General features: G+C 39.8%; 1 protein-coding gene across 1 annotated transcript; it reads left to right on the top strand.

The window, feature by feature from the left end:
* Positions 1-710: 710 nt before the first annotated feature.
* Positions 711-12619, top strand: TMPRSS2 (transmembrane protease, serine 2; the record flags this gene model as incomplete). The annotated part of the gene is made up of 12 exons (XM_010021884.1): positions 711-725; positions 1578-1773; positions 2088-2171; positions 3559-3678; positions 4999-5128; positions 6218-6328; positions 7125-7168; positions 7878-8052; positions 9790-9965; positions 10767-10862; positions 11735-11877; positions 12467-12619. Coding segments are annotated over exons 1-12 (1443 nt in total), but the record flags the coding sequence as incomplete, so codon positions are not given.
* Positions 12620-14377: the final 1758 nt, after the last annotated feature.

The following is a 14377-nucleotide window of genomic DNA, read 5'->3' on the forward strand; positions in this document are numbered from 1 at the left end:
TGTTTAACTTTAAAATAAACTACTACATGCTTGAAACATTGGATGTTGCTCCTCTCTTTGAAAAACTTCCTTATTGGTGTGGCATATTGTTTCCCTGCTGTGTTTTTCTCCCTGTTTTTGCTGTGGTGGCTACAACAAACATACAACCAAGATGACAACTTTGCAGAGTGGAAGAATGAAAAAGATGTGGCTTGTGGGCTGCTAGCCGTGGCATTATTAAATGAGTTAGTTGAATTTGTAGTTCCTGGTGCTTTGTTCATGTTCTTGTTTCTGTGTCATAAACCTCAGAGCGATACATGAGTAAGTGTTGAGAGAGGCAGGAGGACCTGAACTTGGTGCTGACACCGTGTGTGTTGTTGCCAGGATATTCTTTAACTCTCATTCTGTCAGCAAGGGTGAGCACTAACTTAATCTTCTTGGTTTGTGTGGTGCTCGTGTTAATGAATAGTTGCCACTGTATAATCCTCAAGGTTGTATTGAGAGGCTGTTGAGATCTGATTTCATGCTGCACCTTAATTTGGACCCTTTCTTGAAACGCTTCTGTATTTTTTTTCCCTTGCGGATTTGGTGTTTTTCCAAAGGGAAAACTGACAAGAAATGTGGTGAAGTTTCTATTTGTGATTGTTCTCTGTTTTGGTTTTTATTTTTACATAGGTTCACTCTTTACTTCCAAACACTTGAATTGTTTTGGTATTGCTGACAAAGGAAACATGACCTCTACTGTAGTAAGTAAAATACTCAAAATATTCCTCTCTGATTTTTTTTTTTTTTCCCCTTTAATGAGGTTTTATTTGTTTACAGGTAACAGCCTATTGAGTGGTGTCCTGGTTAACAAGTCTTTTACAAGTTAACAAGTGAAGTAGTTGTTGTGTTTTCTTTTCTGCAAAAAAGGAAACTTATACTGAGGCAAATGTAAGAGTCTTGAATTAACTAGCATTTCAAATGCCAAGATGCTCCTGGGAGAGATTTATTCTTTTAAAGCTTATTTTGGAGGTATAGATTGAAACGGGTTTAACTAGTTCTTAGTGCTCTTTCAGGATACCCCACGACCTGTCTAGGCCAGAAATAGCTTAGGTATACCTGGTGTTGTTTTAGGACAATATGGGACAATAAACATTTTTCCTAGACCTGGACAACTGCACCCAGAAAGGCTGTTATTTGTCAGTGTTTCTTTTGATGACGGTGCTACCTAAAACTGTCCTTGCCGCTTACTTCTACTCTGTTGGATGTTCCAGTACAATTGTTTGTGTAGCCAGCTGGAGGGCTGGGCTCGAGAATCCTTCTTAGGTTGAGTTACTTTGGATCAGGAAACTGATCTCTCCATATGCCTTCCAGTCTCACTCTGATATATTTATTATTCAAAATGCAAGATATTAGGCATGTACTGTAAATTTCTTTCTCCATGTGAACTTGAGTGACTAGGATGTATATGCATGCATGGTGTATTCCTGCATTGGTAGAATTACTTAGTAAGGTTCTGAATGTAAATGGCACCCGCAATTTATTTTGTCCTAATTGCTGTCTTGCCTCTTGTTTTCATTTTCTCCTGTTTCCTTCCCCTCAACACTACCATTTAGGATCCACCACCATACTATGAAAATTGTGGCTTTCAGCCAGAAAATGTCTGTTCTGCCAAGCAGCCAGTAGGTGCTAACCCGTATCCCCAGTACTTCTCAACAAATGCTCCGTCAGTGCCAAGCTATGTCCCAAAGGTTGATACCTATCAGTCGAGTAGGCCAATAGCACATTCATCCAGGAGAACATGTGCATCAAGTAAGTTTTGGTGTGATTTCTTCCAAATTTAGACTAAAGGTCTTCCAAAGTCAGATAATAAAACAGATCTTCCCTTCCAACTCTGGTATTGAAGGAGCCACCTCTCTGTGGATGAAGAAATAATATCTGGCTGTGATACCAGTGTAACTAGACAGGAACTTGGGTGATTTGGAGGAAGGGTGGTGGAGTGGAGGAAAGTCCATCTGGCAAAAAAAGTGTGGGTTTTCTATGTCAAGGAAATAGATGGTGCTGGTGGTTTGAAATTACCTTATTTGTGAACCTAATTTCTCTTTTTCTTCTCACTTTCATTTCAGGTGTAAAGAAAGCCATAATCATTGTAGTGTCTATTTTAATAGTAATTTGTTGTGCAGTTGCTGCTTTCTTCATCTGGTATTTTGGTAAGAATTTATTTTTTTGGTTCTGAAAGAAAAGATGTATTAAATCTTTAAAGTTAGAAATAGTCATTCTTCCATTTTATGCCAACTTAGTGACAAGAAGCCTTTGTTACCTATCTATTGAGAGATGAACTTGTATTGTTTCCTAATGGCTCAGTTTCATTTGTGGTTTTGGTTTGGTTTGTTTTTTCTCCTTTCTTTTTAAGGAAAAATGCTGCTGTAACTTTCCTATCATCAAGTAAATATGTTTTTGATGTTAAATAATGTCATCTGCTCTTTGATTCTTCTGGAGCAGCTTATTCAGTTGGTTTCTCCAGAAAGCTCCAACCTGTCTGGCAAAGCTGGTGCAATATAACTGTGCAGCACCATAGCTGTTAGTAGAGAATAGCTTGAGTTCTTGCAAGGGTTTTTGCACTGGGGAAAGCTGGCATGTGACTGTGCATGGCCAACATGTTCTGCAGTGCATTTCATTAGGGAAGTCACTGCTGTGCATCTTCTCTGAAATGGAACTGTTCCAAAAATGGACTTCATTAATTTCAAGTGAAGGAAGAAGACTGAAGTAAATTTGTATCCTTTAACTGCAAGAGTGTAAACAATCAAGATACCTTTTATTTTGATAAAATGGGATCTCTCTTGGAGCAGATGTAATTCACTTCCATTTATTTGTTTCTGTGAGGCTTTTGCTTTGAAAGTGTGTTAATGTTGTGTGAGCCCAGCCTATCTCACCACTGTAAGCCTTACCACAAATGAAATGTTCACTTTGGAAGTCATCCCCAACCAGGCTGGTTGGGCTAGAGTGCTTCTGTTCAGCTTAGGATAAGTTTGTCTTATGCTATCTTAATTTCCTTTTCAATGAAAACCACTTTTTGAATGAAACTAAAAACCAAATTGCTATGTTTTTAGGAGCCTCTCCTTTCTGTTCTGTGGAGGAAACAAAAGGAAGAGAGCAGGGAGTTAATTTAAAACTATTAGGATTAGACTCACTTTTATTTATACAGGATGAATGTAATCTTGTTTTAAATGGCAACGGAAGCAAAAGGATGTAATTGGAGTAATTGCTTTCTTCTTCTTTTTCTGTTTCTCAGTGTTATGCTTTGTCAGTGTAAAGCTGACTCCTTTTAAACAACTTTATGTTGCTTGCTTATTCAGGGGAGGCAGTGGATGAAATCCAATCAGCTGCATCAGTGACTTAATCTGACAAGTAATGTAAAGGACAGAGCAATACATCTTCTGTTGTGTCTGGCTGGGTCTCCTCCCACCTTTGAGTTTAAATGCTCTTTCTGATGTTTTGCTCTATCAAAGTGGAATACTTTTTGAGTGTTAGCAGTAGTCATCTAAGGCTAAGCCAATTGATGTTCAGTCTAATGTCTGTGTTGCTCTCTCCCTGCAGTAGCGAATCATTGTCTTGGCTCCTTAATTGAGTGTGGATCTTCAGGAGTGTGTATACCACCCTCGCAATGGTGTGATGGAGTGAATGACTGCCCCAATGGGGAGGACGAAACCCGGTGTGGTGAGTGCTGGCAGTCAAGCAGGGGGACCTTCAGCCAACTACAAGAGTTTTTGAGCAGATTGCCTAGTCTAAAGCTTGGCTTAGTTACAATAGGGCCATTTTAGCCTAAGTTATATCTCTAAAATGGTTTTAGGATGTTTGAATGTTTGAAGGCTGTATCTAGATATTCAGTTTGTTTCCAGATCAATCGAAAAGCTAAAACAAAATGACTGATTCAAGGGGTTGAGATGGCTTAACTTTGAATCAGTTTTTAGAATATCACCTTTTAATTTGAATGGGATTTGTGTAAAACTGAATGTAACATTGTCTCTGGAATGAACAGTCATAGCTGACTTTGTAGTAGACCTTCAGGTGATGACATAGATCTGGTGGTTTTCAGTCAGGCTTGTCTTTCTCCACATACTTTGCATTCTTCATTCTCCCAGTAATGCTTCAACTACTTCATAATTCCTTTGTTGTAAGAAAGCCTGGTCTGATAATATTTTTCAACTGAAAAGATGCCAAAGGAGACTTTAGTGCAGAGCTGAAGGTGGAAACATCATCAATTTGTCTGTTCCAGAGGCACGGCATCTCATTTCTAACACCTGTGTTGTGTCAACACTACTCTAGAAAACTCTGGCTGCACTCTTATTCTCTCTCTGGGAACTTTTATTTTGCATGTCTTGTGTAAGGTTAGCATTTATTGGCATATAGTCTAAAGCTGTTCCCCTCTGGTTGAATAATGGGTTTTTGGAGAAGCTTGTTCAATCCATCCTTTTACCTGAACTATTTTATATTAAATCAGTGTGCAAATAAATACATAGTGGGGCATGCAATGTCAGGGCTAATTGCTTCTTGTTACATTCTTGCACTATAATCACTTTTCTGGAGAAATTTGGTGTATTAAGATCCAATTAAAAATATATTACAATAGATTATATTTTATTTATACACTATACATGATATATTAAGAAATATATGGTTGTGTAGAGGACATAAGAAAAGAGAAGCTACTGCAGTCTTTTGCAGTGGTAGAATGCAAAAGAGAATTTTGAGCATAAAAAAGGTAATGAAAGATGAACACCGTCTTGTACACTTGCATTTTTAAACTGGCAGTTCTTTAAATTGCTTTACACAAAGTAATAAAGTCATTGCAGTATTTCTGTCTACTTGGTATTTCTTCAGAATTGGAGTAGAAGGCAGCATTAAATTAACACCACTTCATGTATACAAACAAACATTATGGGTAACAATACTTTTAAGGAGAGGAAGAGCAGTAATACAGCTTGTGATGTTCTTTCTTTGTTTTGTGGGTTTTTTTCCTTCTTTCTTTTCTGGCAGTTAGACTTTTTGGACCAAACTTTATCCTGCAAGTTTATTCACCTGTCAGCAAATCCTGGTATCCTGTTTGTCAAGATGACTGGAATGACGATTATGGGAAGACTGCATGTAAAGACATGGGCTACAGTATGTAAGTCTAACCTTCATTAGCCTTTGCACATACATAGAAAGGTTAATTTCCCTCTTACTGTTTTTCAGAATGCGTATGTGAAACAAAAAGCAGTTGTCAATCTAGTCTTTGTGAAATAAGGTGCATCTGATTTTAACAATGGTAGCTGTTACAGAACCAAAATGAAATATTGCTCCAACAAGTAACAGGGTCTGGCACACATGTTGTAGTAACTCAGTGGGGTCACTTGTATCCAATACATTCACTTACAACCATCTTCCAGAGATCACTTCAGATCGTTATAATTGCTCAATAACATCCAATCTGACTTGACCTGTCATCATCAGTATTGCATAGAAAGCATTGATCTTCTGAGGACACAGGTAACATGAGCTCATGTGGAAAATCACCAATAAACATATGTGGCCCTGAATGCTGCATGCGTTCTCCCCACGGAATGCTGTACGCTAAATTCTTCTGTGGTTGAGACACTTAATGTTGCATCTTTTTGATATAGTTGGCAAATACTGTCTTCTATTGCGCGTGGAGTAATGGGGTGAATTTATTGCCCAGGCAGAACTTGTATGTGCCCACTCTGTCATGGCACTCTGAATTCAGGTCTCTGAGCCAGCAATGACACCAGCAGTTCCAACTCTAGTAAGACAGCCTAGCAGCAACTACATGGAGCTGGTCCTACCTAGAAAGCCTGGCAGAACAGCACCACTTCCTACTGCTCTCATTGTGCCACAGAAACGTGGCTGTCATGACTTATTGGACCTGAACTTTGCTGTGCCGTGTAAACGTATGGGCAAAGGCATCTCTTCATCTTGCACTGTTTCATGGGGATGAAGATTCCTACTGTGCATCTGCATTGGATAAAAATAGTATTTTAATCTAGTTACTGCTTGATGGGAAATGGAACTTGACAAAATTTTAAAGAATCTGAGTCTCTGGCACTGTACGACACCCCTGGGGTACTGTGCTTAATTAAAAAATAAAATCCTATTGTTAGTGTTGTTCGTGTGAGAAACTGTTGCCTGGCACACTTTATTGTTTTTTTGTTTGAAAACTGAAACTGCTGGGTTTCATAATGGACTTTCTGTTTTGCAGAGATACATATTACTACAGTCAAGGAGTAGCAACTGAAGATGAGTTTAAAAGCTACCTGAAGCTGAATGCAAGTGCTGGAAATATAGACTTGTACCAAAAGCTGTATTGCAGGTACCTTTGTTGAATACAAACTTCTTTCCTTTTGTCAGGGGTCTTTCTAGCTGTTGTAAGAGGTGTAGTTTCTTCCCATAGCATAAGGCAAGCACATCTTTTAGTGGGGGTTTATAGAGGGAAGGAGACTTTGTTTTTCATCTGATTGCAGCAACTGCTCTCCTAAGCTGTCATTTTCCACCTTTCCTGTCTTCTTTTAAAAGAGGTGTCCCATCCTGCTCTCTCCATGCTGCCTAGAAGATTGCCATGTCAAAGACACTTTTCTAAGGCTTTTTGGCCGTCAACAGGAGTTCCTATATGGTGACAATAGCTACCAGCTATAACACATTCACAGCAGATGGTACAGCTTTTTTTTTTTTTTCTTTTTCCTTCCCCCCGCCCCCAAACACACAAAATGGATCTTTCACTGTGGAAAGTATTTTTATTCTCATTAAACAACTCTAAGGTGTCTGGTTTCTAAACCTGTAGACTGCTGTGCCTGCAAAGTTCCTGTGGCTTCCTTGTTTAGATTCTTCTACAGCTACTTCATAATTCAGCTCAACTTTTTTCCTCACGCTGTTCTTCATATTGCTCCTCAATAGGCTTACAATCCTTTTGTGTAAGAAATGGTGGAGGCCAGATGGTTGCTGGTAGGGTAGCTGGAGAGGGAAAAGAAATGAGGGAACCCTGGGCAGGAAAATGAAAGCGAGGGCAGGGCACGTAGGTGGAAAGGGTAGCAGTAGCTGCAGGGTGAACTTTGCCCACCATTTGATTCACTGTATACCTAAAAAGCTATTTGTTTTTATTTCTATTGCAGTGATTCCTGTGCATCAGGAAAGGTGGTTTCTCTGCGCTGCATAGGTAAGTTACTCAAGCTTCTGCTTGTTCATGCTTTGAAATGCCCTGACTGGGAAGTCCTTTCAAATCTGCATAAATAATTGCTGTCTTTTGATGGGCAGATGATTTAACTCTGGTTTCCAAGTTTCAGATGGTAAAAGGTTTTAAGAGCAGGAAGGGAGAGGAGACAAGTAGAATGTTGGATCCGCAGTTGTTTTTGTCTTTGCTGCCACCGGTTCGTTTATATTACTTGCCTGCAGTGAAGCTTTGTAGCCTTCACCCAGTAATTGTGTGGTACATCTATGGCACATCTGCTCTCTAACACACAGACATTGGGAGGGCAGTGTGTTCTTGATGGTGATGGCTGTCATGAAGCAATTCCTGGCTGTTGTCTGTTTTGTTGCGCAACGCAGCACTGTGTCTGTGTGGCTCACCAGAGATGCTTGAATACCACATTCAAAGGTGTAAAGAACCACTGGTTTGTGGTGAACTAATCGCAGCAGCTACCAAATACTCAGCTTGATGTTTGCAATGAGAAGGTGGTCTAGGCTATGGGATGCTCAGGATCTTGGTGTGCAAGGCAGGGGCCCAAGCTACGGCATATTGAAAGCCAGCAGTACAGAGGTCAGACATTGTCTGTGCTCCTCTCTGCTATGGAAGCCTTGAGTTGCAGAAGCTGTCTTCCAGACCAGCTGACTCTTTAATGCATCTGTGTGTGTAACTGACTCTTTAGAGTGCGGCCTCTCCACTAAAAGCGTGAACATCATGAACAGAATCGTGGGTGGCAGTGGGGCAGTGCTGGGGCAGTGGCCATGGCAGGTCAGCCTCCATGTGCAGGGCATCCATATCTGCGGGGGCTCCATCATCACCCCTCAGTGGATTGTGACGGCAGCGCACTGTGTGGAAGGGTGAGTCTCTGTCCTTTGTCTCTTGAGTGGTGATTTTTCTTGCTTCAGGCTGAAATACAGAAATTTGCTTAAGCCTCCCAACTTTTTCCTTTAAAACTGAATTAAATACCATTCCTCCTCTCCCCACTACCTTGAATGCAGGTGCTAGCTGTGGTATTTTGTCTATGTAGCAGTATGGTTTTCGAATATTAAGGGAAAATTTGTTATGGAGGAGGCTGGCTGCAGATCATCTGTTTATTTTCTACAGGAAGAAAATCTTACTCGTTAAAGTTGGAAATTAAGTTGGACGGCGGTGTTGGGCACAGGTACCCACCCAACTAAATGTGTAAACTCAAGGCACAAAACTTAGTACCAGACAATACAATGTTTTCATGAAGATGTTAAATTACACTGTGAGGAAAAACACAGAAAAGGAAGAAAAAAAAGGCAAAAAGAAAAAAAAAAGCCAAACCCTCAAATATCACACAACTGTAGATATGATCAATTGAAAGATGCCTGTACCAGTTATTTCCTCATATTGTCATGCCACATGGTAGTGAAGCCTAAGTCAGTATTAAATGTCACTTTATACCTGTCCAAGAAGCACTTTAAATTGGCATAAACAAGAAAAATAACTGGTGCTTAGTACATTTTTAACATGTAAAGGAGTGTTGAGGGTGTTGTGGTATCTATATACAGTGGCAGAATATATTTAAAAGGTGGTCACTTCTGTTGGAGGAAAACTCACTAAGAAAAAACTTTTTTACTTGTTGGTTGACTGGATCACAATTTGAGGCTAAGCCAAGAAAAAATAACTTTGTTCTTAACCTTGAGAAAGGAATGCAAGTGTGTGTTGTTCATATGTGATGATCTTATCCCTCCTTTGCTTTTTGATTTGAGCTCTGTAGGATGCAAAAGCTTTAAGAATGGCAACCAAGCTGTAGCTGGTACAAAACTGATTTTCAGTCTTGTGGTGGGGTTGGAGTTCTGTTTATTTGTTGGTTCTTAGGGTTTTTTTTTTGTTTGTTTTTGTTTGTTTGTTTGTTTGTTTGAGGTGTGTGTGTTTGATTTTGTTTGGGTTTTTTTTGAGGGGGTCAACTATTGCAAGCACTACTGCCTTGGCAGTTCTTGTGGAAGGAGTTCTAACACTTGTAGGAAGTTTTCAACTGAGCATTTTTAAACTGTGCTGAAGCACAAAAACCTGCTTAAATTGCATCTAGCAAACATGCTCAACATTTAAAGCCATCAAAACCAAACAACAAAAAAACCCAAACCTGGCATTTTCAAGATAGCGAAATTTCTTCACTAGATCATGTTTTTACTAGTTATGGCTTTTGCTGCCCTTGTGTGCTTTGGATAGTACATGAGTGATACCTACTGCTGACATGTGAGACCTCAGAAATAACTGCTTGATCCCTCAGCCATGGAAATCGATAGACTTCAGTTTTGCAGTCTCAGACTATAATTTTCTGTGCTGAGTGGCTAAGGGGAATAGACAGTGATACTTAATGCATTTCAAAGTTGTTTGGTTTTTGTTTTTTTTTTTTTAATTAAATTTATGGTATTATAGTCAAACTTTCCCAAAGTGAGAGGTCTTGCAGTTTGTTTACCTTGTTCTTTGGAAATGGTAGTCAAATGCATGTGCATTCTTGGTCACACGTGCATTTGACTACTGTTTCTGAAGACTCTTTTTTGAAAGTCATAATTAGTGACTCATTACCAGAGAAGCAAACCTTCTAATCTTCCTTTTTCCTCTAGACAATATTCTGACCCACAAAGCTGGAGGGTTTATGCTGGGATTCTGAATCAGAATGAGATGGTCTACAAAAATGGATACAAAGTGCAACAAATAATTTCCCATCCAGATTATGATACAGATTCTAAAGACAATGATGTTGCCCTTATGAAGCTAGAGACATCGTTGAGTTTTACTGGTATGTATCCTGCTCTTAGGGCAAAAATCTGATAGCAATGAGCACATTCTTTAAAACTTCTGAAGTTCATCAAGAAAGCCTTGTAGATATTTATGGGAAGAACACAAAATGTGGGTAGAGACAGAGACAGGGTAAATGCAGAAGCAGAGGGCCCACCCTCCGATTTTCTAAGTAGGATTCTTCAAATCTCATACCTGGTAAAGGAGTTTGGGCTCATCTCAACAATTTGCTTTTACCCCAGAATGCTGTACAGTGCTTACAAATTGCCACTCCTATACATGCAGGCTCAGGACATAGTGGTGCAGAACTGACTAAACCCCAAACCAAGTTACATCAAATAACAATTGGAAAATAAAAAAAACCCAACCCAAAAACCAAGTGTTCCAAGAAGTTCCCGTCTTAAAAGTAGATGTAGGTTGTTTGTAATCAAACAGTAAAAAATAGAGGACAAACCATTATTTAAACTTGAAGTGCTTTGTATGTACAGGTCCTTTGTATTTCAGTGCCTCATTTTAAAGCTCTACTGGAAGTAATCTGGGCGGGCTCTTCTGCAGCTGCGAGCAGGCAGGTTGTCTGTTTACCAGGTGTTTGTGTTTCATGCTTCTTGTATGTAGGCATTGAATCCTGCTTGCTTTGTAATTATTTTCAGCAGGGTTTTGCAAAGAGAATGCAGAAGGTAAAGTACAGGAAAAATGCATGGTGTGTATGTATTGAACTGGTGGTCATGATTGTGATTACGCATTTATTTTGAATTATGTCTGGACATCTGGGATTACAGATGTTACTGTGTTTCTTTTGTAGATACTGTACAGCCAGTTTGTCTGCCTAATCCAGGAATGATGTTCGAGCCTAATCAGGAGTGCTGGATATCCGGATGGGGAGCAGAGAGCCAAGGAGGTAAAGAGTGGCTCTGGACTATTTTGGTCTTCTACATAAGACAGTCCTCTTAAGACTACAAATAACCATTTCATGGGCTGATTGGGCAGGTTGAGCCAGATCTCAAATCTATTGATAGGCTAGTTTTTTTCACTCGTTTTACAGCCTTTAATGTTTACACAGGGCACTCTGTCTCAAAGCAAGTTGTGATGTGTTGCACTCAGCAGACTGCAAAAAAGCCTCAAATCAGTACTGGGAGCGGAAATATTAACACAGGAAACAATTCTGTGCCCCTGCTACCTGGGCCACCTCTCCTGTAACAAGGATAGCTGTGTGCCAAGCCAGTCCTTTGTGGACATGGGAAAAGGCAGGAGCCTTTCCACCACCTCAAGCTAAAATAGCAGGCTGAAAGTAAATTTGTAAGAAGTGAAAAGGAAAGGGAGGAAAGTTGGTTTTTTTTCAGTATGAGAAAGTATTGGACAGGGAGGGGGGTGTTGGGGAAGCTGGACTCCAAATATAGTAATTGCTGGCAGCTTGTGTTGCCACAGCAACTGTGAGGAGGTGTTCTTTGCCTCTTGCAGATTTCACATGCTTTCGATAGTCCTGTAGGTAACAGTTGATTTGGGGTTGGAGTAGGCAGGTAGGTGCCATGTTCTCTTGCTTTACAGTCCACTGACAGCAAAGCAGAGTAACTCACTGACCTCTTGGAAGGAAGTTTTAATGTCACGTTTTCTCTGTGTAGTGGACCATATATCTTAAGTGTCCATCCCAATGTTTCTAGTATATTTCACCTTGAACAGTGCTAGCTGAAGAGATTTATAACAGCAACATAATGTGATGCTTGTTCTAATTCTGTCTTTGTATGTGTGGTTTTGTGTGTGTTTCATTTTTAGGTAAAACATCAAATAGCTTGAATTATGTTAGGGTGCCCTTAATAGAACAGTCTACGTGTAACTCTATCTTTGTCTATAATGGTGCGATTTTGCCTACAATGATCTGTGCTGGATATCTAGAAGGAGGAATTGATTCCTGTCAGGTAAGTATTCCTCATTAACACCTATTAATGATCTGATTATTTCTGTGGTCTTACTAGTAGGTTTTTCTAATAACCTATTAATTACAAATAGATGGGAGTGGGGAGTGAGAAGGGAAAGAAAATAACATTTTGATAGAGTTTCTAGTTCCTTTGGTGGTGCATCCCTTAAAAAGGGAGAGATTTTGTTTCATCTTGTGAATGGCTGCCAGTGCTGAGTTCTCACTAAATAACCAAAGAGGGTGAGGCAGTTCTTTAGAATGCTTCAAGGATGTTTTGTTATCTGGTACTTAAAGTTCAATGAATGCTCTTCATAACCACAGTGATACCCTACCATTATGTTGGTGAACAAGAAAGTCAATAATGCCTATGTAATTTAGTGCTTTGGGCAAACAATTTTCATACCTATTGCAAGCAGTCATTATTTAATACTGTAATTGCCATCACATTTTGTTTTAGTGACTGCCTTACAATGGTGGTTAGCTTTTTTTTTTTTGTTTTTTTTGGAGACTTAACCTGTATTCCTGAAGTGAAATGGATTGTGTCTTTCCTGGTGGCCAGGTCGCTAACAATATGTTTGCATTTTGTGCAGGGTGACAGTGGAGGTCCGCTAGTAACTTACAAAAACTCCTTGTGGTGGCTGGTTGGAGATACTAGCTGGGGATCTGGCTGTGCTACTCCCAACAGACCAGGAGTGTATGGGAATATGACTGTGTTTACAGATTGGATTTATAAAAATATGCAGGTAAAATATTTGGGTGGTTTTAATAATTTAAAATATCCAAAGTCCTAAACCTTGATTTTATTTATTAAAATAAATAAATGTGACTTGTCTGCTAATGGGATTATTCTGCTGCAAAGCATCCAAGTAGTTGATCAGGTAGTCTGTTAGCTGTCAGCAGAACTTGAACTTTTGTTGGTTTGGTTTTTTTTTAAACAGGCAAACAGATGACAATCTGGCTGTCCTCCTTGCTGATCGATGTTTCTGAGAACAAGAATAAATGAAGCCATGGGTGTCTGGGATATTTATTCACTTTGCAAATGATCTTTTTTTTTTTTTTCTCTTTGAATTATTTTTAAAAATAACATGAAGGATTGCACACTCGGTTCTGTGCTGGCTACAGCGACTGATCTTAATCAATGAAGGATTATCACAATGGCCACCTTTGTTCTTGTCGTAGTCTTGTGCCTGGCAGAAAGCTGTCCTGTCAACTGCTTGCTAAAATGTCTCTCTTTAGTTGAGTAACTCTGACTTGATAATCAGGTACAGGCTTATAATGGCAATTTTAATAAAAATTTCAGATTTTTGTAGCAGGATGCAGATGAGACAGTTGGTTTAGTAGTGTTTTAAATTAAATGTTAATGTGAATTTTGACTCTCTGAGCTGCTGGTTGGCAAATTAAAAATAAATGTTTTTTGGTATAGAATCACAGAATGGTTTGGGTTGGAAGGGACCTTAAGGACCATTTATTTCCAACCCCCTGCCATGGGCAGGGACATCTTCCAGTAGACTAGGTTGCTCAAAGACCCATCTAACCTGGCCTTGAGCACTGCCAGGGATGGGGTATCCACATTTCTCTGTGGATACCTGTTCCAGTGCCTCACCACCCTCATAGTACAGAATTTCTTCTTAATACTTAAACTGAAACCTACCTTCTTTCAGCCCGAAGCCATTCCCCCTTGTTCTATCCCTACATGCTCCTGTAAAAAGTTCCTCTCCAGCTTTCCTGTAGGCCCCCTTTGGTGTTGGAAGGCTACTGTCAGGTCTCCCCTGAGCCTTCTCCAGGCTGAATAAGCCCGACTCTTTCAGTCTGTCTTTAAAGGAGAGGTGCTCCAGGCCTCTGATCATCCTTGTGACCCTCTCTGGACTCGCTCCAGCAGCTCCACATCCTTCTTGTGCTGGGGACCCCAGAGCTGAAAGCAGTACGGCGGGTTGGGTTTCACGAGAGCATAGTAGAGGAGGAGGAGTATATATATGAAGGAAAGTTTTCATGCACTACAGTAGAGACGCAGAGAAAACAACAACTGTGTATTCAGGTAATTAAAAGTCCTCAGGATCTTAACACAACAGTCATCCAAGCCAGATGTTTGAAGTGAGACTGGTCCAATTGTGCTGTTCTGCCTTAAGCTTCTCTGAACTCAAAAAGGGCAAAACCTGCTATGACTCTTGATGTAGGCTATGCTCCAGAGCTGTATCAGGAAGCTGTGAATTAAGTGTCCCAAAGGTGAGGTTCCTGGCTGTGCACATTGAGGTTGAGTCTTGAACTCTCCTTGCTGAGAAAGGCAAAAGGCAAAGTTTTTCAGTAAGGCTGTGTTGCAAGCAATAGACCTCTGATTACAGACACATGTACAGAGGCTGGATATTTTATACAAAAAAACATAAATCTGCATTTCTATGTAACCAGATGAACTACCTCATTTATTAAATTTGGCTTTTAATTCCTTACAGCTCTCCTTTTATGTATCTGCATGTATGTTTTTAGCAAAATGTAATTAATGTCAA

Source organism: Nestor notabilis, unplaced genomic scaffold, assembly GCF_000696875.1.
Source record: "Nestor notabilis isolate BGI_N333 unplaced genomic scaffold, ASM69687v1 scaffold15179, whole genome shotgun sequence".
NCBI lineage: Eukaryota > Metazoa > Chordata > Aves > Psittaciformes > Psittacidae > Nestor > Nestor notabilis.